Here is a 23867-nt window from a genome sequence, read left to right as displayed (position 1 = left end):
GCCCAATTACAAAACTGAGAACTCTATTGTACTCTGAGTGGCTTTAACTTTATTTAAGGATGGATGTAGATGGGCCGTTGGCAAATGTTACCCTTTGTATTTGGATACCGGGCATAGGTTGTGTTCAATATTACCTGTTACATCCAAAGTTCAGTTTGCCAATGAAGGATGGCCATTCTTCCCGGATGAATCATTATAATATCTGAGGGTCACAGCAATGACTAATGAAGTGCTAATGAAGCACGTTTCTAAAAAGAGTGGGATATCACCTTGAGCTCCCCATTGCTCAGTGATTGAAGCTTGGAGAGGATTCCAGGTTAATGCTGCAGTCGCTGGGCACACTGTGTTTTTGCCATCGGAAGGATATGGATAGGGCAGAAAGGACAAGCTGTTGTATACTGCCTAGTTCAGGTCTTCCACAATTGTTGAAAAATTGTGACTCCCAGCCAAAACAATGGTTTGAATAAATAAAAAAAGGTAAAAAGCAACCACAACATGCACCAATCAGGAAAATGGGAAACTTGTAAACTGCATATTACATGTGCTTTGAATGCAGAAACCCAGCAAAGTTAGATTTAGGGTATGACAAACTGGATAATTTTCTAAGATCCCACTTATTTCTGAACTCCAACTGACAAAATGGCAATGGGCACATTGAGCTGGAATTCTCTGCATTTGTGATCCACTCTTTATATTTGCCCAGAGCCCCATTGTCTAAAACCATTCCTGGACCAGACTACAAAGCCTTAAATGTGTCCTCTCCTCCTGTATCACTTCATCTTTCATTTGCAACCCCTATTTAATGTACAGTGCTGCGTAATATGTTGGCGCTATATAAATCCTGTTTATTATTATTATTATTAATTTTATTTTTAAATGTGCCCAAAGATCTTCGAGGGTAGATAGGTGGGTGGAATTCCCATAGTTCAAAGAGATATTTATTGTCCATGCAGAGAGGTATGGGACAGACTTTATTACATTTTATTAAAATGACTGCATGAATTTAACAAGATAATTAAAGTTGAGCTTGCTCCAAAACAAAAATAATACTTATACTTTTGTTACTGCAGTCTTCTAGCCAATCACATCATGACAGCTTTTTTCTTCTTCCTCCAATGAGAATGGAGGGCTGGCATTCCTGGTTCTTCCTGGGTTGGCTCCTGGGAAACCTTATGCCCATTTTTCATGTTGATGTGCCTCCTAGGGTGCATAAAAAGAACAGGCTGGGCTCATAGAAATTAGGCAGATTACAGGGTTAGTTAAATCTTCAGACTTCCATTCTGTCTTGAAGCTGGGAAAAATTGGGTAAGCAAGGAACCAGAGAGGGCAAAAAATAAGCAGAATGTTACAAAGGAGAATCAGCTGCAGCTATTAGTTGAATATTTCACTTATTCCAATAATGAAAGTTGGACGAACTGACTTCTTGCAAAGTAGAAAAACCGGAATTGCCTTCCTTAGCTCTGGCTGCACCCTGAATTTGCAGAAGCACGTAAGCACGCAGAGCCGGCCTCCTGTTTGACAAAACAAATGTATGTTGACACTGTTGACAGTGCAGTACAAGGAGCATTTTTCACATTTTACAGCCCAAAAAATTTAGCAGCCTTTTAACAAATGCAAACAATGTTGAACTTCAGACAGGATGGTCCGTGTCCTGTTTCTTCAGCAGACTTCTGTGAATGGAAGATAAAAGGTGAAACAGCAAACTGATGAAGCCTAATTGTTTTTTACTCTTCTCTAGTTACCTAATAACTCCTTGTAATGCTGAACACCTGATTGGCTCCTAGTGCTACTTCTCTCTTCTCCTCTTTGTGCTTTGCTGTACTGAAAGTACAGGGACTCTGAGAGGCTGCACATGTATAGGAAGTTAATCTAAAGCAGAGCTCTAGAAAGGAGAGCGAGAATGAACAAAAATAGCCAGTGAGGTGTGAAGTATTGGTGTTCTCAAAAGAAACAGGCTGATAGGAAGATCATAGTGACAAAGGGGTTTTGATGTAAAGGCGGGTCCACATTGGAAGGAAAGGCTGCTAATATAAAGGGGAGAGCAGAACTCTTACAAAAGGAGTTCCCAATGTGAAGAAGCTTGTCCTAAATGGTTGGGGCCCTGCCGAAAAGTGCAATGGGGCTAACAGGTCTGTAGCTAGAATACCATCAGTGGTGTTCTTCTAGCTACAGATCTGTTGGCCCCAATGCTTCTTTTTGACAATGCCCCGATGGGAGTTGCAGAAGAAAGTGGGGGTCCAGGTCCAAGTTACAAATTGGGTTCCATGGATCTGGTGTTGTTTTTCCCATTTTGGTTGATTGCAAGGACCAATATTTCAAATACATTTGATTTTCGCTCGGTGTGGCCAAACAGTACTCCAATCAAATTGAAGAAAAATCAAGGAATACTACTTATATGTATTTCATCTTTGTGTTCAGATGTTTGCTTGAAGTTCTGCATTAAAGAGAAGTGGAGGTCGGAGTTTTTACTAGGACATTGATCCCCATGACTTTTGTGAAGTGTCATTTCACTTATACAACATTCATCTCCATTTAAGCCCACTTCTTGCAAGCTACTGCATGAAACCATGACAGGGTCTCTTTAATTTTAATATTGACTAGAGTATTTTTTAAAAAGAATATCCTTGCTAATAAAGATGGGTATTAAAGTTGACATTTTTCCTGCCAGACTTTGTACTGCCAAATTTCCAGAAATGTGTTATTATACCTCAAGATAAATATAAGAACGGACAAAATGACACACTTTACCCAGCTACAATTTATGTTAGATGGTTGTACTGATTCTCATATATCCATTCCTCAAATGATTCATACCACACTGGAACATTTTTTATATAAAAATGTGTTTATTTTCCAGACCAAACTGCAGTAATAAACTGGACTGAAATGACATGAAATTGCCAACAAATCGTTAAATAGTTTAACAATCACTTCTATCCCCCTTTAATGTACAAAGTCCGGGAATGGGCCCTGCTTGGTTCTTCAGGGGCCGGACAATAGAGAAGTCCCGCTGACTCCAACATCTTGTTTGCACAAGTTCCCACCCTTGAGGAACACTTCAATAGCTCATTTACAGATTCCAGTTTTTTTGGAAAGTAATAGATGATATATAATTAAATTAGCACCTCAATCTGCATGATTTATGGTCCAGTTTTAAAAAGGTCTTCTTCACAGCCCTCCATTTTTTATATATATTTACTTATATTCTTCATATTTATATTATTATACAAATAGGATTCATGAACACTGCTTAGATACAACAAATATAGTTACAATACCATAGTATACTCCTTTTTATTCTGTGTACATATAATACAGCCATAACCCAATGTACGCTGAGCTTGCTACTTGGTCTGGAACATCAAAAAAACTTAAAGCTAAACTCCAGACAAATATTAAAGTCCATAGAATCCAGTTCAGTTATAAAAAAACACTCTTTTTATGTATCATATAATACAACTGGAAGACGTTAATTCTTGCTTCAAAGACATGAAATTGTAGCAGAAGAATAGATCTTGCATTTAGATTTAAATGGTGTAAATAGCTTTTAGAGTTTAGCTTTTATTGATTTGTATTGCTTTTATTGCTTTCTAATGATTTTTTTTTTAAAAGTTGGTATTCAATGGATTTTTTAGCTTTGGTTAGATGCTTTTAGGTTAAATAACCTAAATCTTTGGGATAGTCAGGAACTCTGCATGTTTTCATACCTGTCCACCTGCCAAGGCCACTTAGGGGAGTTTCATTCCTGCTTCGAAATTCCTCACCTATTTAACATAACAGAGAATGTACCAGGAGCAAAACAATTTCTTGTTTGGCTTGAGCACCAAGTTAGAACTTTTGCAGGATGATTGATAAATAAAATAGTATGATCTTTTAACTATCAGGGATTTTCCATCACAAAACTCTCAACAAGAAATAACAAGCCATTTCACGCTCAGGTTCGGCATACTGCTAACCTATAAAAGTGATAATTGAAATTAGCAAATTGTGGATGAGTTTAACCCCTATTTATGGTTTCCTGAAACAACTTCTTCTGCAAACATTGTAAGATGAACTAAAAAACAAGTTAAACTCAACAAAAACTGTGAACCCTTCCCACCCATTGCTTGACATATTACAATGCTTATTACCCTCAAGGATTGTTTAGCAATTTTAAGATTTCCTTTGCTAAAGTGGCATTTTTAGGTAACATCAAGGTCAGATTCAATGGCTAAGAAATAAAATATAATATACTACAATTCTCTTTCTTCTCTTTCACAAGAACGTTTTCTATTAAAATACAAAACGTTTTCAAAATTAGTTAAAATTAGTTAAAAGTGGGCCTACTCATTTTAAGGTCATCTAATAAAGCTCATCATCAAACTCATTTGCTAGATCGTTTCTAGAATAAATATGGGACATGCCCATATTGTGGTTACCTCCACTTACCATGGGGGAACAATTATTTTTTTTTTTTTATATATACAATTTGCATAGATTTTTAAAAGTGCTGCATATGATATTTTATGGGGTGTTCTTAGAAACTCGGCTAAGATTCAGCCATTTTTTCAGTTGATACATTGAAAAAAAAGCATTCACTATGGTGGCTATGGTGGTTTGTTTGAGAATTAGCCACTCGGGGTGTCGGGGTGAGCCTTAGTTTTAATATCCTTGGACAAGAGCACTGCATAGGGATTCAAATGGCTCTGAATGAAAAAACATTCAATGGGTATAATCTAATAATGGGTGAAGAATTTATAAATACAGCCCTATGTGTGTTACTGAATGTCAACTCTTTTTCCATGTTGGGATTACCTTAATAAAATGTTGACATTTGGATCAGTCAGATTGGGTAAACTGCACTGCAGCTATACAATAATGGTAATATTACAATAACAAGGAGAACTGTCAATGATTAGAGACAGAGAAAACAACCAACACAAAAAAAACTTCCTTCACTAAATCCATGGATTCTTAACACTCTATGTTTTTTTCCTATTTACATACATTTGGACACCATTAAAGCCATGAATTGACCAAGAAATTCACTGCATAACATCCGAAATTGTGGTAGCTGTGGCAGTGAAAGATCCAAAGATCAACAACATTTTCTGTTCTGCACAAAATATTTCTAGATCCTGGATTCTACTCAATTTGTCTACCACTCCGACTGTCCAAAATAACAGACCTCCTTTGTGGTTGATAGAAGCAGCTGGTCGACGTCTCCAGTCTTTGGCCATTTTTGGGGATTGTCATTTTATTCCTGAGAATGACCCCATCTGGTGTCCTCTGGTTTTCTCCTGAGGACTCCTGTGGAGTGGTTTGAGTTGGACTTCTAATAGGGGATAGAAGAAGTCTGGAATCAACTGAAGGATGGTCCATTATGGGAAAAGGTGGACTAAACAGTATGAGACTTTGAGGTCTTCCCGGTCGTGACCTAAAAGACTTTGAAATTCCAGAAGGTCGGTCCATTTTGGATGAAAAAGGTGTGTCCCCAGAAGCTTCCCCGTCTGAAGTTCGTTTGCGGCGAAGAACTGGAACATCCTGAGAAACACCTCGATTGTTGTCTGTGGAGGAGTTCAGAGTGGAATGATGAGTAGCATCTGTAGAGACTGGATCACTATTCTCCTTTTCCTCTACAGCTTTCACCTCAGTCTTTGGTGTCTTTGGAATGTCATTATGACCTGTGACCTGGGGCAAGGTCTGCTTTGATGTTGAATCAGATTCATCCTCTTTTTTCTCAGAAGAAGAAACTTCTGAATCTGCATTTAATACCTGTAATGGTTGAGGAATTTGTGTGTACTGAACTTTTGGTGGTATTACCGGAACAGCTTTGGCTTGGCACATTTTTATCATAAACGAAGCTCTAACCGCCGAGACACTCACTGGAGCAGAGTTACGGCGTCCTGTTGGGGCGTGATTTGTTGATGAGTAATCCAAATCACTTTGATTAGAGCATGGTTTCTCATTCAAACTTTTAGAACGATCATACAAAGATAACGTGGTAGTTGTAGTTGATTGATGGATCTGCTGATGCTTTGTACTCTCGGGATTCTGGTTGGATGTATTTTCAAATGTAAAAATTGCCCCCAATGAAGAGGATGAATCTGATTTCAAGGATGAAGGTCCACTTTGAGATTCTTGTGACCATCCTTCATTGGCATTAGCACTTTCATTTGATTGAAGGTTATTACAAATATGGATTGAAGGCTTTGTCTCCTGAACCTCCACCTCTTCTTTCCGGACTATAGGCAAACTATCTAAAGAGTTTATTGGCACTTTTGGAGATACCACAGAATTGTTTAAAACTTCATTGTCCTTTATCCATAAAAGGTCAATCACAGGTTCAATACACGGCCTTCTATCAATGTGTTCAGTTTTAAGTAATGAATCAATATCATTTCCACCCACCAACATTTCAGGATGTCCCGATTTCACTTGCTCAGGCTGTGGTTCGTTTTTCTTGATTTGGTTTATAAGTTGGTCATTTCTTGATCTAATGTAGCAACCTCCCTCTGCTTTAATTCCAGCCATTTTTAGTGTCCACTGACTCGTTCGAGTATCTTTACTATCCAAGGATAAGCTCCGTGTAAATTCTGGCCTCTTGTATAGTTCTCCGGTAGTTCCCCTTCTCTTTGGTGGAATGGCTGGTACCTCTACAATGTTCTTTAATTTTGGAGAGTGTAAAGGACTTGTCACCCACTGATGTTCTTCCCACAGCTCTTCGAATTCAAATGTCTGTGCATTATCCCCTACTAAATCATCATCATTGTCTACAGAGTCATTTGATTTTCTCTCTTCTGACTTATCATCTATATCTTCTTCTTTTCCTGCATCCATACTATCAGAAATCACTTGCCCATCTTCACTTTCACTTAACAAATCACCTTCTTTTGCAACAGAGATCCTTTTCTTTTCTTCAACAGCCACAGGCTTTGGAAAACCATGGACCATTTCTTCACCTTGCACTTCAATGATGGACTTTGAATGATGTCCATCAACAAGACCTTGTTCTGCACATTCATTGGTTGCTTGAGGTAGGGTGCCGTTATTTTCCAGTTCTGTATTTGGAGAAATTACATTTTCTTTTTGATTCATGGTTTCCTCTTCCATGTTACTGTTGCCTTCATCGAATTGATGAATGGTTTGCTTCCCTTCATTCGTCTCAGATACCCCATCTTTTACAACTTCACTGCTTTGACAAGATGGGGATGGAGCCCTGTTAGAATCAGTGGCAGTTCCTGTGGCTGTAGACAGATCTTCTTCTGACTCAATAATCTTCAGTTCCTGCTGTATATCTGTCCAAAGAGGATCCAAGAGACTGATGGACGTATCATCCTCCTATAAAAAGATGAACAAAGACATCAGCACAAAAGTAACACAAATTTAAAATATTTCATTTCTTTTTCAAAAAAGTGGAAATAGGGTTGAGCGCTTATCAGATTTTAACCACTGTCTGTGTACCAACTGAGGTAGACTTCCTCTTATTTCCTAGTGAAATTACTTCAGCAGTGACTCAATCAAACTCAAATTTTTACTAAGGTAGACCAGGGTTAGAACATCTACCAGTGTTTTAATTTGAGCCTTCCTGTCCCCTTGATAACCTGAGCCCCCACTTTTTGTACACACGTCGCATGGACAGGAAGTAAGGGAAGATGTTATTGATGGCAGTACTGACACAAATAAAAACCTATGATTGGGAAATAGAAAGTTTTCTATAAAGAGATATCTTGAGGAACATTCTTCCAGCTAATTGAGTAAAATTGTGTGGGCATTACAAATCATAGCAGTTTCTATAGTGTCCCGAGTCAAAGAGGGGGAATGGACACATTAGGACCCAACACAATAATGAGTAGTTTGTTCTTCTCACTTATTGTCAATAGGCTAGCAGGGACTATTTGTATTGTAATGATACCACCCCATCTGGCCCTATATAGTTCTAAAGAACTAAAGGATAAGGAAATTACATTACATAATCCACAGAAAATCTGTAGAATAGAAGCACTTAAGACACACTTGTGGAAGAGAGCACCAGTCACATAATTTGTATGTTAAGATAATTATAAAAATATTTAATACAAGTCTGGAATTCGTGGCCATTTCTCAATGTTTAATTTTAAAGCTAAAAGTAATTAAAAAACTTTATCTGCTAGAAAACGTTGCTGCCTTTTCTTGAAGATCCTACATTGAGTGAAGGTCAAAAGCTTCTGGGAGATGTAGTTCTTAATAGTGTCCGTACATTATCAAGAACTGAGCTACCAGCAGCTGTCCTTGCAAGAGTTTTACAAACCATGTGTGATGTCACTAGGCTGTTTCTCTCTATGAGAACAAGGTAAAAAAGGAAATGGTCAAGGGTTGAGAGGGAAGGATTTGGGGTACATGGGATATGGGCAGGTGCCGCTGCACAAGGGTCATTGACCACCCTTGGCCAACAACGGCCTCAGCAGAGGTTCAGTTAGGTTCCTGCACAGGGGCCCACTGTTGGCTATGCCCACCACTGGATCAATCGTCTTTTTGAGGAACTAATCTGGCAAGTCAGAGGCTTCATTTCCATGAACAAATAAGCAGAAAACTAATATAGGTTTATGTACACTTAGACTGATTTTTTATTTTATCTTGTAGGAAGATAATAAACCCAACCTCACTACTTTACAGGATTTAGCGATAAATATTGTCAGATATGAAACACCGACAAAACACCTGACATTTACTTTCATTATTTTCCTCACCGAACATCTCACAAACTCAACACAACGCTAAATAATGTCAGCTCTGACACTTTAACAATACAACTGACCTTTATTACCATCATTTCTCTCACAAAAAAAAGTCCAAAAAGATCACATTTAAAACCACTTCCAAAGGTTAAAAAAGGCAGTGGTCATATTTAATAAGAAACTACTGCCAACAAATAAAAAATGACTATTGTAAATCCTGCCATCATAAAGTAGACTGGTTCAAGTAATAGTCAATAAAACATCGTTGTTTATCTTGTCAGTGAACTGTGACATTTCTAAGCTCTTCTTTCTTCGGGTCAGGCTGCCTTTGGTCTAAAGCAGCCTTTCTCAACTGTTTTAACAAAACCCCCCAGCTCAGAGTAAATTAATGTGGTGGTCAATGGGAAGAATGCCTTTTACATTTATGAATTGATGACATTGGAGAACGTCACCGATAGCCAATGATTGGTGTCACTTAAATTGACCTTCGAGGCACAAATTGCTCATGGAACCACAAACAACCTCTGGAGGAACCCTGGTTGAGAAACAGTGGTCTAAAGCAATGGAAATATGAAGGTCCCTGTACTTACCTGGTCATTGGGAAACAGACGATGCAGGTCATTAGTAGGAGTGACCTCCGGTGGGGTCCTGGTTGTTTCAACTTCTACTGGTTTACTGGGTTCTGTTTCAATGGCTTCATGTAACTTATTGATCGATACAAAAGTGTGTTCCATTGGCTTCCTGTCTTCCGCTGAGATTGGTAGAATATCCGGTAACTGAGACATTTCCAGTAAGATTTCCTTCAAAGTCAGAGTCCTGTTGTCTTCTGTCAAGGCAAAATGGTCTATTAGTACAAATCAAGAAGACACTGAAAGGAAAGGCATACTCCCTTTATATATTATTAAAATTAGTTTTTAAGTTTATTACTAACAAAAAACTTAACCGGTAAAAGAATTATTGGAACACCACCACTAACTTTGTACTGATGAGGTATAACGTTTTGCAGTCATCATTCATCAATTACTCCTGGCTATACTTGGTAAATTAAAAAATGGCCTGTCCCAATCAGTGTTCCATTGATTCTTCCTGACAAATTTGGGTTAAAATCTGTGTTTTTATCAAATTGAATGTCTAGTCCAGCCATCTGCGAACTAGGATGCTAGGTATATACTAAGCAACCTTTTTAATGGACCAGACCAGCCTTTCTACCCAGAAGGAATCCTAAAAACAAGTTTCAGGTCTCAGGGAACCCTACTAAAACAAGTTAATTGGGAGTCATTGGGAAAATGCCCTCTACGATGATAGTCAGGGATGGCGGGGTTTTCATAAAACCCTCAGGTACCACCAGAGGTTTAAGGGGGTTTTCTTCAAGATGTGGCTGACTCTCCTCTGATCTGTTTTGCCTTCATTGATTCAGGTATAACACCACTAGGCAGATCTTGCCATGATCTTCTTAGTTGACTATAGGTGGCAATCGGACTACCATGGTAAGTGGAAACATCCTTTACCCTGACCATCATTGTAAGGGACATTTTCCCAATAACCTCCAATGAAATAAGTTTAGCAGGGGTTTCCTGAGACATAAAAAATATTTTCAGGGTTCCTCTGGGGAAAAGGCTGGTCTAGTCTACTAAAAATGTTGCTTAGTATACGCCTAGCATTATAGCTTGCAAGACCTAACCAGAACCAAAGAGTTGGCCCCCATGTTGTGTGATAAATCTTGAACACATTGCGAAATCTGTGCTCTAATTGGTCGGGGGTGGAAAAAAAACCACACTTCTCAAGCATCAGAAAGTAGTCTCTATGGAATTTGGGTAGACCATCTCTTTGACCAGAGGCAACAAGACAGATGATCAAAGCAAGGGTTTTTTGTCCAAGGACTTTTCCTTGGATATCTAATAAATTATACTAATGAGAGCAGGTGGGGGCACAATGGAGATCTAAACTGTAGTGCTTGGTAACCTAAAGCAGATGGCAGATAAAAGGTGGTTTCTTACAGCTACACTGAGATAAGTTCCAGTGCAATTCCCTTTCCAACCTATTGTTTCTATATTTTTGTTTTTGATATTATGTTGAAAATATTCTTTTTTACCTTCAAAAAAGTCCGGGCTTAGATCCTTAAGACAAGGCCTCCTGGGCTCCTGTTTCATTACTGGTTCAGTTACATCCGGAGAACGGGGACCTGTTTTAAGTCCAGATTTGCCAGTTGAGTCTGGAGATTTGGGCCCTGAGTCAGGTTCCAATAAAGGAAGCTCCTCCAGGCTGGAAAGTAGAGGTCGGTCTTTGGAATTGGCCCGGCATGGAGTGCTGTTGGTGCTGATGACCGCCGACACCCGTAGAGGAACAGATACTGCAAAAGGTTCTGAGATGTTCAAGGCTTTTCTTTGGTGACGTGGAGAAGCTTCTAATGGAAACAAGCTTCCAGGGAAGCCAGTTTTAGTGGAACCATCATTGGCACCATAAAACATCTTCCTTCCTTTCGGAGAGTTCTGCTCATTCTCCAAATCGTCCCCAATTCGGAAAACTTTCATCTGCTCTGGTGGCTGCTTTGCCTGGGAGGTTTTGGTGGCTTTGTCTTGGTTAGATCCTCCTGCAGCTCCAGCTACTTCTTCACTATCCCAGTCGCTATCTTGCTTGCTGACATCGTAAGTGCTGCCAGTTCCAGTTGCACGGGATTTGAGGACGGGTATAAAGAACCCACCCGTACCCACGGGCCTCTTGAGTCGGCTTACTTTCTCATCTTCACCTGTAAAAGGACATGTGGGGGAGAAAAGTAAAAAATTGGGCTTTTTAAAGAACGTCTGTGATTCGTATGGGAGGACAGTAAGAGGGAGAGCAGAGGGAATGTAATAGAGTGGGAATTGGAGGGGATTTAGGTGGCTCATAGAAGGGAGAGAAATGGGGATGGAAAGGTGAATGATGGGTTCCAAGGTGTGCAGTGAAGGGAACTCCAACATACAAAGACATTTTAGACAACTGTGGTTTGGTGAAGACCCTTTTCTGTTAAGGAGGGGAATGTTCTGTGAAACAAAATGAAATGTTAGGAGAACCATGTGAAGAGAGGAGGGAAATGAAGTAGAAGCTAAATGGAGGTTAAATTGGGTAGAGAGAGGACTGAGAGAGGGCTGGAGAGAAGATGAGAGGGTTGTAGAATGGGGAGTGAGGTGAAATGAAGGGTAGAGGGTGGTAGCATGAAACAAGTAGGAATGTAGAGAAGTCTAAACTGGAAAGAAGATGGAAGGAAAACTTTGGGAAAAGGAGAATGGAGGGAAATAATAGCCGCTCTCTTCATTCCTCCAATGATCAACTAATGACTTCCTCACTCCTATCCTCATCACACGCATGGCTCCAAACCTTTTCTATAGCTGCCCCGACTCTCGGGAATGGTCTACCTCATCCTATTTGGCTTGTTCCTACTTACTGCTCATTTTAAAGAGAACTCAAAACCCAGCTTTTCAAACCCACCAACCCGTCTTCTTCTGTCTCTTAAACCCTCACTACTTCCCACCACTCCATATCCCCCTCCTATTGTGTGATACTTCCCCAACTCCTAGATTGTAAGCTCTTCTGGGCAAGGTCCTCTCTGCCTCTTATTTCGCTGCCTGTATCTGTCATTTGCAACCCCTATTTAATGTACAGTGCTGAGTATCATGTATATAAATAATAATAATAGTAATAATAATAATAATAATAATAGTAATAATAATAATTAGGATAATTATAATTAGGAGAAATTAAGTTCCTCTACACTACACGGGTCAAACCATGACATGTTGGTCATGGTGTAACAGAAAGGTTGGAAGACCACAATTGTCTAATATGTCTCTGTATGCAGAGGAATTAACCATACCCTTCTCTGAACTCATCATTTGGAGGGAGCTTCACATATTTTTGCCCATAAAGTAAACATTTCACATTTAAGGATTTCCCTGTCTTTTCTTCTTGAATTCCCCTTTAAATAAAAAATGTTTCCTCTGTACAAATTCATCATCTTACAACTGGTTTGTTTCATTTTGCTATTTTCTTCTCAGCATTTGGGCCTTGGACTGTATATTCTATGTTTGTAATAATAATAATCAAACGGCATAGGAAAAAAAATTGAGATGACATTTCAATTATACAACATTTCTACCCAAACACGCCTGCAGTGATATATAACCCTCAAATAAATTATTGCTAGAGGCAGTCACAGAAAAAATGGATAATAAAGCACCCCTACAATATCCTGTACATCATTCCGCTGACAGGACGTCCATATTACCCAGAAATATCACTCATCTTCACTGACTCTATACTTTTCCTGTTACGGTTGTGTTTTTTTCTGTCCTGAAATCTCAAGACTACTTCTAACTATTACAAAGATTTTAAAGGAGACCGGTTAGGAGGCAAATACGACTCGGTGGCTCAGGGGTTAGCACTCCGGCGTTTGCAGTGCTAGGTCCTAGGTTCGAATCCCAGCCAGGACATTATCTGCATGGAGTTTGCAGGTTCTCCCCATGTCTGAGGGGGTTTCTTCTGGGTGTTCCAGTGTCCTCCCACATTCCAAAAACATGCAGTTAGGTTAATTGGTTTCCCCCTAAATTGACCTTAGACTACATTATTGACATATGACTATAGTAAGGACATTAGATTGTGAGCTCCTTTGAGGGACAGTTAGGGTCATGACCATGGACTTTGTACAGCGCTGTGTAATATGATAGCGCTATATAAATACTGTGTAATAAAAATATGAGGTCTGGTGTTCTTTTGGTGATGTGAAGTGGTGTTTTTGTGCCAAATAGTCCTTTTGGAACAAATTTTCACACGTTTTTTGGAGACAATATATTTTTTTGCAAACTTTATTATTATTATTAATATTATTAAACAGGGTTTATATAGCACCAACATATTAGGCAGCACTGTACAATAAATAGGGAATAGCCAGGCTTTCCTCTTGCCACCCTTCGGCATCACCATCACCAAAAGAACACCATCCCCTCGGTGAAGCTTGGTGGTGGCAGTATCATGCTTTAGGGTTGCTTCGGAACTGAGTCTTTAGCCAAGGTGTAGGGAATCATGAACAGTTCCAAATACCACTTTTTTGGCCAAAAATATTATTTTGGCCCAAAACCTTTAGGCGTCTGCTAAAAAGCTGAAGATGAAGAGAAATTTTACCTTTCAAAAGATCAATGAACCCAAGCATACATCTAAATCAACAAAAGAATGGCTTCACCAGAAGAAAATGAAAGTTTTGGAATGGCCCAGCCAGAGCCCAGACCTAAATCCAATAGAAAATCTGTGGGGAGACCTGAAGAGAGCTCTGTACAAGAGATGCCTCAATCTGCTTTTGCAAATTTTGCTAATTCGAGATATGTCATGCTGATAGAGTCCAATTCAAGAAGACTGAATGCTTGAATTAAATCAAAAACTGCTTTAACAAAGTTTTAGTTTAAAGGTGTGCACAGCTTATTGTACATTTTTTTACATTTTTTGTTGCCAACAGGAAAATAAAGTAAATGGAAAGAAACGAGCTTGACTTTTACAATAAAAGTCGATATTTGCATATAACCCCAGCTGAATATATTTCTGGATTTATTAAGAGTGACCTCTACTGGTGTTCTCAGATATGACATGCTCAGTGTAGTTTCATAGGTTTGTGAAACATTTGTTATATTCACATACTGACCTTCTGCAGGAAGAGAGCACAAGGAATCCATACTCTTAGCAGGTCGGATTGTAGCTTTCTCTGCAAAAGAATAAGTACAGGGTTAGTATGATATACAGGCATATTTAGACAATGAGCATGGTGGAAGTAGCACTGAGGCTGGATATATTATCCATATTTACTGTTTATTATTATTATTATTGATAATAATAATATATAGTAGTATATATAGACTGAGAAGCCCCAGCCTACAATGGCATCACTGGCCTGGCTTGCAATAGATTTAGCCACCCATAATGAGGATGTGAAGTGACTTTAATCTGGAAAAGAAGAAAGAGAATACACACTTACCACCCATGTCTTTCTGTCCTCTAACAAACACGCTCCCATTGCGGCTTAATTTAGATTTGGATTCGGTTCCAGAACGGCCCAGATTAAATATGGATTTCCATTTCTTAGACTTGGTGGACAGTTTCCTCCTGCAGAGAAATGAACGTATAAATATTTAAAGAATTGCTATGTTGACTGCTATTTGGCTTCTACAATCTAAATCAGCTTTTACTAACTTTGTTAACATGGGGAAAGCCTTGAAATAACTTTTTGGATTTTCAGGGGACCCTTTCTATAATTACTACATCCACAGCTCACAGTATATTAGTATAATGGCGATTGGGAAGAATTCCTTTTACATTGCTGGCCATTGGGAAGAATGTCAGCCTTACAGATATCCAAAAACATCATTGGGGTCACCCAAACTGACCTGAGAGGAACAAACTGCTCATTGCTCAAAGAACCCCCAGCAACCTCTGGAGGAACCCTGGATGAGGGACACTGATGTCAATGAAGGTTTATTTGGCTGTGGGTTAGAGGGGAGAAATAATTGGCATTCCCTTAATTCATCTCTGTGTGTGTTGAGAGAGAAGCAGAAGACCAAATGAAGAACTCCTTCTATATAATAGAATAATATATTATCCTTCCTCTATAATTCTGATTTACAGAAGCGTTCATATGAAGCATTTTATTATTTTATTCACAATTCTCCAAATTTCCGATTGGTGCCAAAGATCTGGAGCAAGAACGGAAAGATTTAACTGAGAGATATCACCAGGATGTAAAGCCAAGCAGATGTTATATAGTCAATCACTAAAATGTTCTCCATAGGAAATGCAGAATTCTGTCTCAAGGATTTTCAATAGAAGAAAACAAATTGTTCTTTTTTATCTCTGACAATTTCAGGTACTTTGCTCATCATGAACTCTGGAAAGACATCATAAATACCCCTCGCCCGGTGTCCTCCTAAGCTCGTTACAAGTTCTTCTTCGCTGCCCTTCCAGAGTAAATGACGCATTCTTCCCACTTCCGCCAGGAGCTGCATCTGTCCCCCAATGTGGGGGGGGGGGGTTCTTAGGTTCGGCTGCACTCATGTTTTATCATTGTGTAATTATTACATTTTTTCTATAGACTATTTAGAACCAAGCCTGCACCATCCATTATTGTAGATTTTAGGATAGGCACCCTGTATGGGGGGGTCATAGACATTGGAGGATGGTCATCATGGAAGAACCTGGGTGATCCAGCAAACTTGGACTGAAAACATAAGCAAACCAATAGCAAATTCTTTTTAAGAAATGTATTCCAGGTGTGCTGGATCATTCAGGTTCACCCACGTTCCAGATCCATATTAAATACTACTTTTCCAATAACAGAACAGGTAGTCCCCAAGTTAAGGATATCCTACATATGGACGGCACCTAGCTACAAATGGGGCTTCCCTGCTCGCTGGTGTGCAGGACAGAGACTTGATGGGGGGAGGGGCAGTTTTCATGATATGCAGAAGAAATCTTTTGCTGTTCTGCAGCCTCTTGTAACTCTTTAATGACTCTGCAATTGTTTCTTTTTGCATATCAAAGCACAGCTTGAATGAATGTCTAGGCTGCATTAAGTTTTTTTTTTGCTTTGTTTGTGATTAGCTCACAGTGAGGATTTTATACAGTAACTGATACCACACTGCCTAATATTATATTGAGACAAACATCTGTCCTAATTGCATTTATTAAAATAATGCACCTGTCCTGACTTCAAATTCAAATTCAACTTAAGAACAAACCTACAGTCCCTATCTCATATGTAACCGGGGGACTACCTATAATCTGCACAGCTTTAATATAGCTAGAACTAGAGCTATCCCTGCTGTACTTCTTTCACACCACTAGATGTCCTCAGTCTTCTAGGCTAAATGCTGGCCAGCATCATTCAACCCACTTCTTTTGAGCCCAGGTTGTTGTTGCCCCCATCCCAACCTGATACTGGACAGTGAAGGAGAAGCAGAAGACTGATGAACTCTTCTCTCTGTCACTTTGCTTTTCCTATCTCTTCTTTAAGTACAGGACCAGATTGTTTTCTTCTTTCAGTCTGAGAGAGGCTGATATTAAGTCAACTTTAGATAGTTGCACTGCTTTTATAAAATATATATAATTTTGTATTAATAAATAACAATCTGAATGTATTTGTGTCTTTTAATCATTTGGAGGAAAACCTTTCCATTTTTAAAGATGCAGAATACCCAGATAAATAATTCTACTACACTGCATACAAATTAGTTAAAATTGTATTATTCTGACTTATTCTAAAATGTCCCCCTGACTTGTACTGAGGACGAGGAACAGTAATGCTCAATCACTGTATATGTAAGAGGCTAATATGGCGCTATAAATAAATATAAATATATATATCAAGTTCTTCCACTCTGCCTGCACAGAGCTTGTATCTGTTCCCTGTGTCTGAGTAAGGAATTGGTGGGTATATTGGTCTCGTTTGGGGCCCTGTAACATTATCTCTAGCTATAGCAATATATAGGGCTGCACTACCTACAATTAAAATAAACCTGACTGCAGTTTCTCCCTCGGAACACTAGATGGCAGGGTGTCACTACATTCACTATAAAAATGGGAGTTCTCCAAACTAACTCCCCCACCAATCCAATATTACCCCTATGCCCTATATAAGGGGGAACTCCACTATCACTTTTTGTATGTAATGTAGGATAATGTGCTGGACTGCTAGATAAAAATATGTCATTCACAAAAAAAGCCACTTTCAATAAAATAACACAGCACATTTAATTGCATATCCAAATTTGTGCTGCCAGGTTCAGATGTTCTAAAAATGGAAGAGATTTTTATTTCTGTCTATACAATTTTGAGATTTGCACAGCTTTTGCTTATAGCATTCAGCACATCTAGACCCAGCCATTGTTCCTGAGCTGCAAATGGTGACAACCCACCCTCATCCTAATAATGATAAGATCTCTGAATGTGCCAATCCAGGTAAAGAGAGTTATCAGAAGGAATCTGAGTACAATAACACATTCCAAAGGAAAGAACTTCACAGGCATTCTTCACATACTGCACCCTCTGCACAATGCACACCGATTGGGGGAAGGTGTCACCGTCAGGTATCTTGTGCGGCTGCCGGTGTCACCCAGTCCCATATTTCTATCTTAGTATCTTTGGTAGGATTTTGAAATCTGAATTCCAAACACAACAAACACTTAGATGAAATGTATTTCTATCTATTTAGCTTCTTGAACCAACCATACAAATGTTTTTGTTTTGCATTGACTTTAATAGGAATTTCCAAATTTGGAGGTTTGCAAATTTTTGAAAAGTTGGGTTGAAGTTCCTACCCCCTCTAGTGGACAATCTATTGAATGAGGTCTCAGTGCCCCCCAAAACTTACTTGTTTTCAGGCAGATCAATGACTGTGTGGAATAAGGTGCCAGTAACTGGTACGATTTCGGGNAAGCTGTTCTCCCGCCTTTCTTTGCGAGCCGGGTGTGTGGCGGAGAGGCTCCTGGCCTGGGCTTCCTCCAGACTGACCAGCTTCATGGGAAGAGACCCAGAGGGGAGAGTCATGCTCTTCACAATGCGGCATTCTGCAGGGGGAGGAGTAAGAAGAGGTTAGTTACATTGGGAAACGTTAGGGATATGTTCAGGTTGGTAGTGAGGTGGTGGTGCAGTTACTGCTTCCTCGGGGGAGGTGCTACAGATAGCTTCTACCCTTGGCAGCCCCAAATAAAAAATATAGGGATGGCTGTGAGCCATACAGCACCACCCACTGCCGACAGGTGTCAAATGGGTCCAAGTGACTGGCAAGTGCAGGAGTGCTCAAGGAAGGTCCGTCCCTAATGTCATGGCAAGGGGGTCCAAGAGCAGATTGAGACTAATTTAAGGTTTGAGCAATCCTGAGTGGCTCCCCTACAGCTTGCACTTTGGTCACTGTAACAGCCTTTGCAGATTTGGCAGCTGACGGCAGTGAGCAGTACTAGTACCATTCACTACTGCCCCTATTCCTTCAGTATGGAGGCACCGGTTCCCTGGCGATGAGGTTGGGGTGCATTTACAACTTCCTCATGCTATGGAATTGCTGCCTCTTGTGGTAGCTCCATAGGAAATTAGGGGTGGCAGTGAGCTCTAAGGGGAGCCCGCGGTATCCCGGAGCAGATCTGAATCTACCCTTTGAGAGCTAATATTTACAACTACATAAACAATCTACATGCAAAAACAACAAATGGACACTAAGAGCATAAAAAGACACATAAAGACACATAAATCCTTACACCTGTCTATGCCTTCACCTTCCCTATTGGCACTAAGCTATTATTATTATTTAGGAAAATGCGACAATTCTGCTCATGCCCGCCCATTACCAGGAAATGCATAGCTGTACTTTGCCAATTATTTTTTTTTTTTTTTCAAAAAGATTTGTTGACCCAAACAGGTAAATCCCCCAGACCCAAACTCCTACCTGTACCTGGGGTGGGCCCTGTGAGCTGGCTCCCATGGCCATCATGGGATGCCAGTAGGCCCACTTGAGCAGCATAGAAAGATATTTTATGGATCTCCCTACTTATACAGCCCATGGTTTCTATACCCATAACTGATGATGGCTAACAAGCATGAAACAGCTGCAGCCAGATTGGTGGAAATGGCCACACGTGTGCCATAGCTTGGTAGCCCAATGCCCATTTTTGCCATTCATGAAGAATTTAATTGAAATGGACACCATAATGACACCGCTGTGCCTTCAATGGAATACCAGAATGATTTTGGGGCCTCATTTTTTTGGTGTCTGGCTTGGAAACCCTCCTAGGATATTAATGAAAAAGCAATGAAAGAACATTGTAAAGTAAAAACAGAAGCGACACATCATATGTTGGCACGGGGAGAAAGAACAACAGCCTATTTAACATAATACACTTTATTTCACCAGGGACAAGAACTGAAGGAGCGACACTGCCAAAAATCCTGAGGATTTATTTACGTAGAAGAACACGCTATGTTTTTGTTTACTTCACAGTGGCTGCCAAAAGTTGGATTAGCCCAAGAAGTCATATTTTTTCAATGAGGTCTGGGGATCCGCCGCTCTCCTCCCTCCTGGCACAGTGACACTGGATGCGTTACACTGGAGTCACCGAGCAATGCTATTCTCATAAAGAAATGGGATATTACTCTCAGATACTAAAAACACTAAAGTGACTAATTAAGGGAAACTCCACCAGGGGCCTAGTGTTGGTAATTTATTAGAAAGGTGAATTCATTGTTGGGCACCAATGTGATTTTATAGGTGTCCAAAATCTGTGAAAATAAAAGAGTCTTCTATACCAATGTTGGTCTATCTTCAAGATTTAGGGGCTTAAGCTGTGTCCTCTGACAACACCAAGCGCCACACATTTTTTAGTGTATATAATGCAATAAAAGACTTTCATAGTCTGCAGACATAATACAGAAAATGATCAGAGACTGCAGACATAGTGGAGGAGATGGCCAGGGACTATGGACATACTACAGGAGAGCGTCAGAGACTGCAGATATACTACAGGAGAAGGTCAGAGACTACAGACATAGGAGATGGTCAGAGACTGCAGACATAGGAGATGGTCAGGGACTGCAGATAAAGTACAGGAGATGGTCAGAGACTGCGAACATACTGCAGGAGATGGTCAGGGACTGCAGACTAACTACACGAAATGGTCCGAGACTGCAGACATAGTACTGGAGATGGTCAGAGACTACAGACATTCTACAGAAGAGCCTCAGATTCTGCAGATATACAAAACATTTTATCCAATTGTAAGTGAATATTATAGGTAGACACATAATAAAATTGGGGGTGAATCTACATGGGGCTCATGAGGCCCTGAATCAAACCTTCCTTCTTCCATTGATAATTCCAAAGGGTCAGTACCAACAGTAACCTCTATATTTCTAAATAATAAAGCCCCCCAATTATTCCCCCTTCCACCCCCAGACCTCATAGCTATGGGGGCAGAAGTTAGGAAATGTGCAGAGACTCCCAACATAGTACAGGAGATGGTCAGAGACTGCAGACATTGTACAGGAGAACATAGTACAGGAGATAGTCAGAGACTGCAGATATTCTATAGAAGATGGTCAGAGACTGCAGACATACTACAGGAGATGGTCTGAGACTGACAACATAGTACAGAAGATATTAAGGGACTGCAGACATTCTACAGAAAGTGGTCAGAGTCTGCAGGCATATTACAGGCGATGATCAGAGACTGCAGATATTCTGCAGAAGAGCCTAAGATGCTGCAGATATACATAACATTTTATCCAATTGTAAAAGAATATTATAGGTAGACCCATAATAAAATTGGGGGTGAATCTACATGGGGCTCATGAGGCCCTGAATCAAACCTTCCTTCTTTCATTGATAATTCCAAAGGAGCAGTACCAACAGTAACCTCTATATTTCTAAATAATAAAGCCCTCCAATTATTCCCCCTTGCCCCCCCGGACCTCATAGCTATGAGGGCAGAAGTTAGGGGAAGTCAGGTGATACATGTTCTGATGGGTTACCTTGTACTGGAACTTTGATGGGTGGGAAGTGATCTTCATCTTTGACTTTGATAGGATTGGGTGGATCCGTACTGAAGATTTGTTCCACATGATTGAGGATAAACTCGATGACAACTTGTTGAACCCGAACCTCAAGAAACGCTGCATCCCCGTTACACCCCGAATCTTCTATTTCCTTAGATCTGAAAGGCAACACTTGGTGTGAATAAATACCGTTCTTTGGGAATCTATTCAATATTTTGGGGGAAAATTATTACCCAAAGGGCAGCAATTCACTTAACATGCATTATGCCATGCATTTGGACTAGCATCCCAACAAAATAAGCCTAAGCCAAGGGGTTTGTGCTTTAAAACGCTGCAATCAAAGATAAAGCATGGCAATGCGTGGAGGTGAAAAAAAAGTCACCAACGTCATTCAGCTAATATCCTGTGAGCCCAGAGCAGAAAGAATTTTCCCAGCATATCCCACAAAGCCATCCTGGGTTCCATAAAAAATTCTGCAGAAAGGATTGCTACTCTACAGCAGGACCACCAGGGAATGAAAAGGACAATAAAGACCTGCATGGTCTCATGATGGCACTGAAGATCCAAAAAAGTGTTAAATATACAAAATGTTTGAATTGGCAAAAAGTTTGATGCTCTTAGGGGGCGAGGATTGAAGTGTGGACCCAACTTTAGGTTGAGCTCCATTTGTATATTTTAAAAAAATCAACAGAAAGACTAAGCACACCTGACATTGGTGCTGCCTAGTTCCTCAACACATGCAGTATTATATAGTATAAATTGACTCAATCAAGATCTCTTTTGGGTCCACCAGTCCTTCAAGTAAGACATACCTGAGCAGGTTAGGTGCCCAGACAAGTGCCAGGTTCCGGATGTGCATGTTGGTGGTGGTGCTGTAGGAGGCGATATGGGTCAGGTGTCGGCTCAGGTATTCCAGAGTCCTAAAACAGATAAAACAGAAGTCAATTACTCCAGGTTGGTACACTCAGCTTACAATCTATAAGCATGGACCATGTACAAGAACATGGATTCTCATGTGAAATAATCACAACTATGATTTTCAGTATACATGTTATTTTTTATTATATAATTGACTAGAGCAACAACAGCTAATACAGAGTAGAAAAGTGGGTCATGAAGTTTTGTGAGGACCTTTAGAAGGCCACCATTTTCCTTCTCAGAAGAACAGCCATTCTTAACCAAGGAGTCTTGGAACCATAGGGTTCCTCCGGAGATTTCCAAGGGTTCTTTGAGCTGTGGATGATTTACCCTCAATTTGCCACCAACACCACTTGGCAGAGCCAACAACATGGAACCAGAGATCATTTTAGCTGCTTTTAGGGTGGCATTTAGACCACCACTGAAAAGAGAACATTATTCCAACTGACCACTAATGTGGAGGACATTTTTCCCAATGTGTTAGTTTAGCAGGGGTTCTCCAAGACCTGGAATTGTTTTGAGTAAAAAGGTTGAGAAAGACTGATTTTACCAACCATACCCAATGAGTCAAAAATGGAGGATGCAGGAACCATCTGAATCCCATCAACTCCAGCCAGTTTTGCGCTACAAAAACTGAATAAACCAGTCTACCTCACCCTTGTTATTTAAGTATGGAAACGATTGGGGGCCTTGTAATCAAAAAATGAAGTGAAAAATCAAAATAAAATGAGGGACTGGACTTATCAGAGGTGCTTTGGAGCCATGGTTCTCTCCTATGATACAATGGATGAATGAATGTAGATATGTAGGAAAACCAAGTGTGCTTTTTTCAGGATAACCAGGTAAAGATAACAAATAAAGCCTTAAAAATGGAAAATGAGTGCAGCCACCAAATCTGCCATGTTTTAAAAGTTTTATTTCTGGATTTGAATATACTTTAATCCATTGAGGCTCCATAAAACGACACGTTTCACTATAGCATTAGCTTACTATCATGTAGCCTTGTAATACACTGCAGAATCCTGCCACATAATACACGCAGAGGCCTCTCGGAGATGTATGAACCCAGCCTCTGGGAAGACTAAATGCACATACATTCTATCAGCTCATTGTATATAAATCACCTCATTTATACAACAAGATTTATATTCAGCTTTACAAAATGGCTTTTCCTGGAGGATGCAGCGCTGCCTGTGCAAGATGTCTGGATCCGTAGAAGACGCCGAGCGCACTTATAAATATTTATCCTGCTGAATGAAAGTGGCTGGAATTCTTCACATCGGCATTATAGCAGAGGAAGGAATACTCTGAATATCTCTGAAGCTCTATATAAGGTGCAACATGTCAGTATTACGGTGACTTTTATATTGAAAAGTCACGCAATGTATCCAGACTCCAAAACACTAAATCCACCATTCCAGCACTGGTGTTAACACCATATATCCACAATATATTATTGTAGACATTTAGAGGCCTGGTGGGGGAGGACAAGATTGAGAGTTTTCAATGCCCTGGAATTTGGGGAATCGCCATTTTTTCCAAATGCATTGGTGTCAATGTCAATGGCGAATCAGAAATTACAGCAAATCTAGACCCAGAAGCAATAATGCAAAATATTGCAGTTTACCAAGGGAGATAAGCTAACGTTCCCAGGTTTTATAGGGTTCTGTGAACACTCTTTGAAGTTTGCTGATCCTGTTC

General features: G+C 39.9%; 1 protein-coding gene across 1 annotated transcript in view; it reads right to left on the bottom strand.

Moving 5' to 3' along the window:
• Positions 1 to 2826: 2826 nt before the first annotated feature.
• Positions 2827 to 23867, bottom strand: part of ARHGAP31 (Rho GTPase activating protein 31) — a 98634-nt gene continuing 77593 nt past the window's right edge. Inside the window, exons 5-12 of the mRNA XM_072398403.1 lie at positions 22061 to 22168; positions 21225 to 21406; positions 18079 to 18274; positions 14692 to 14819; positions 14362 to 14421; positions 10789 to 11442; positions 9287 to 9522; positions 2827 to 7320 (exon numbers count right to left, since the gene is read on the bottom strand). Of these exons, the coding sequence (XP_072254504.1) occupies positions 5125 to 7320; positions 9287 to 9522; positions 10789 to 11442; positions 14362 to 14421; positions 14692 to 14819; positions 18079 to 18274; positions 21225 to 21406; positions 22061 to 22168 (3760 nt within the window). The 3' untranslated portion in view covers positions 2827 to 5124. The remainder of the gene's footprint in view (positions 7321 to 9286; positions 9523 to 10788; positions 11443 to 14361; positions 14422 to 14691; positions 14820 to 18078; positions 18275 to 21224; positions 21407 to 22060; positions 22169 to 23867) is intronic.

Source organism: Pyxicephalus adspersus, chromosome 1 (genome assembly GCF_032062135.1).
Source record: "Pyxicephalus adspersus chromosome 1, UCB_Pads_2.0, whole genome shotgun sequence".
NCBI classification, from domain to species: domain Eukaryota; kingdom Metazoa; phylum Chordata; class Amphibia; order Anura; family Pyxicephalidae; genus Pyxicephalus; species Pyxicephalus adspersus.
The sequence above is the reverse complement of the archived record's forward strand: the minus strand, read 5'-3'. Positions and strand labels throughout refer to the sequence as shown.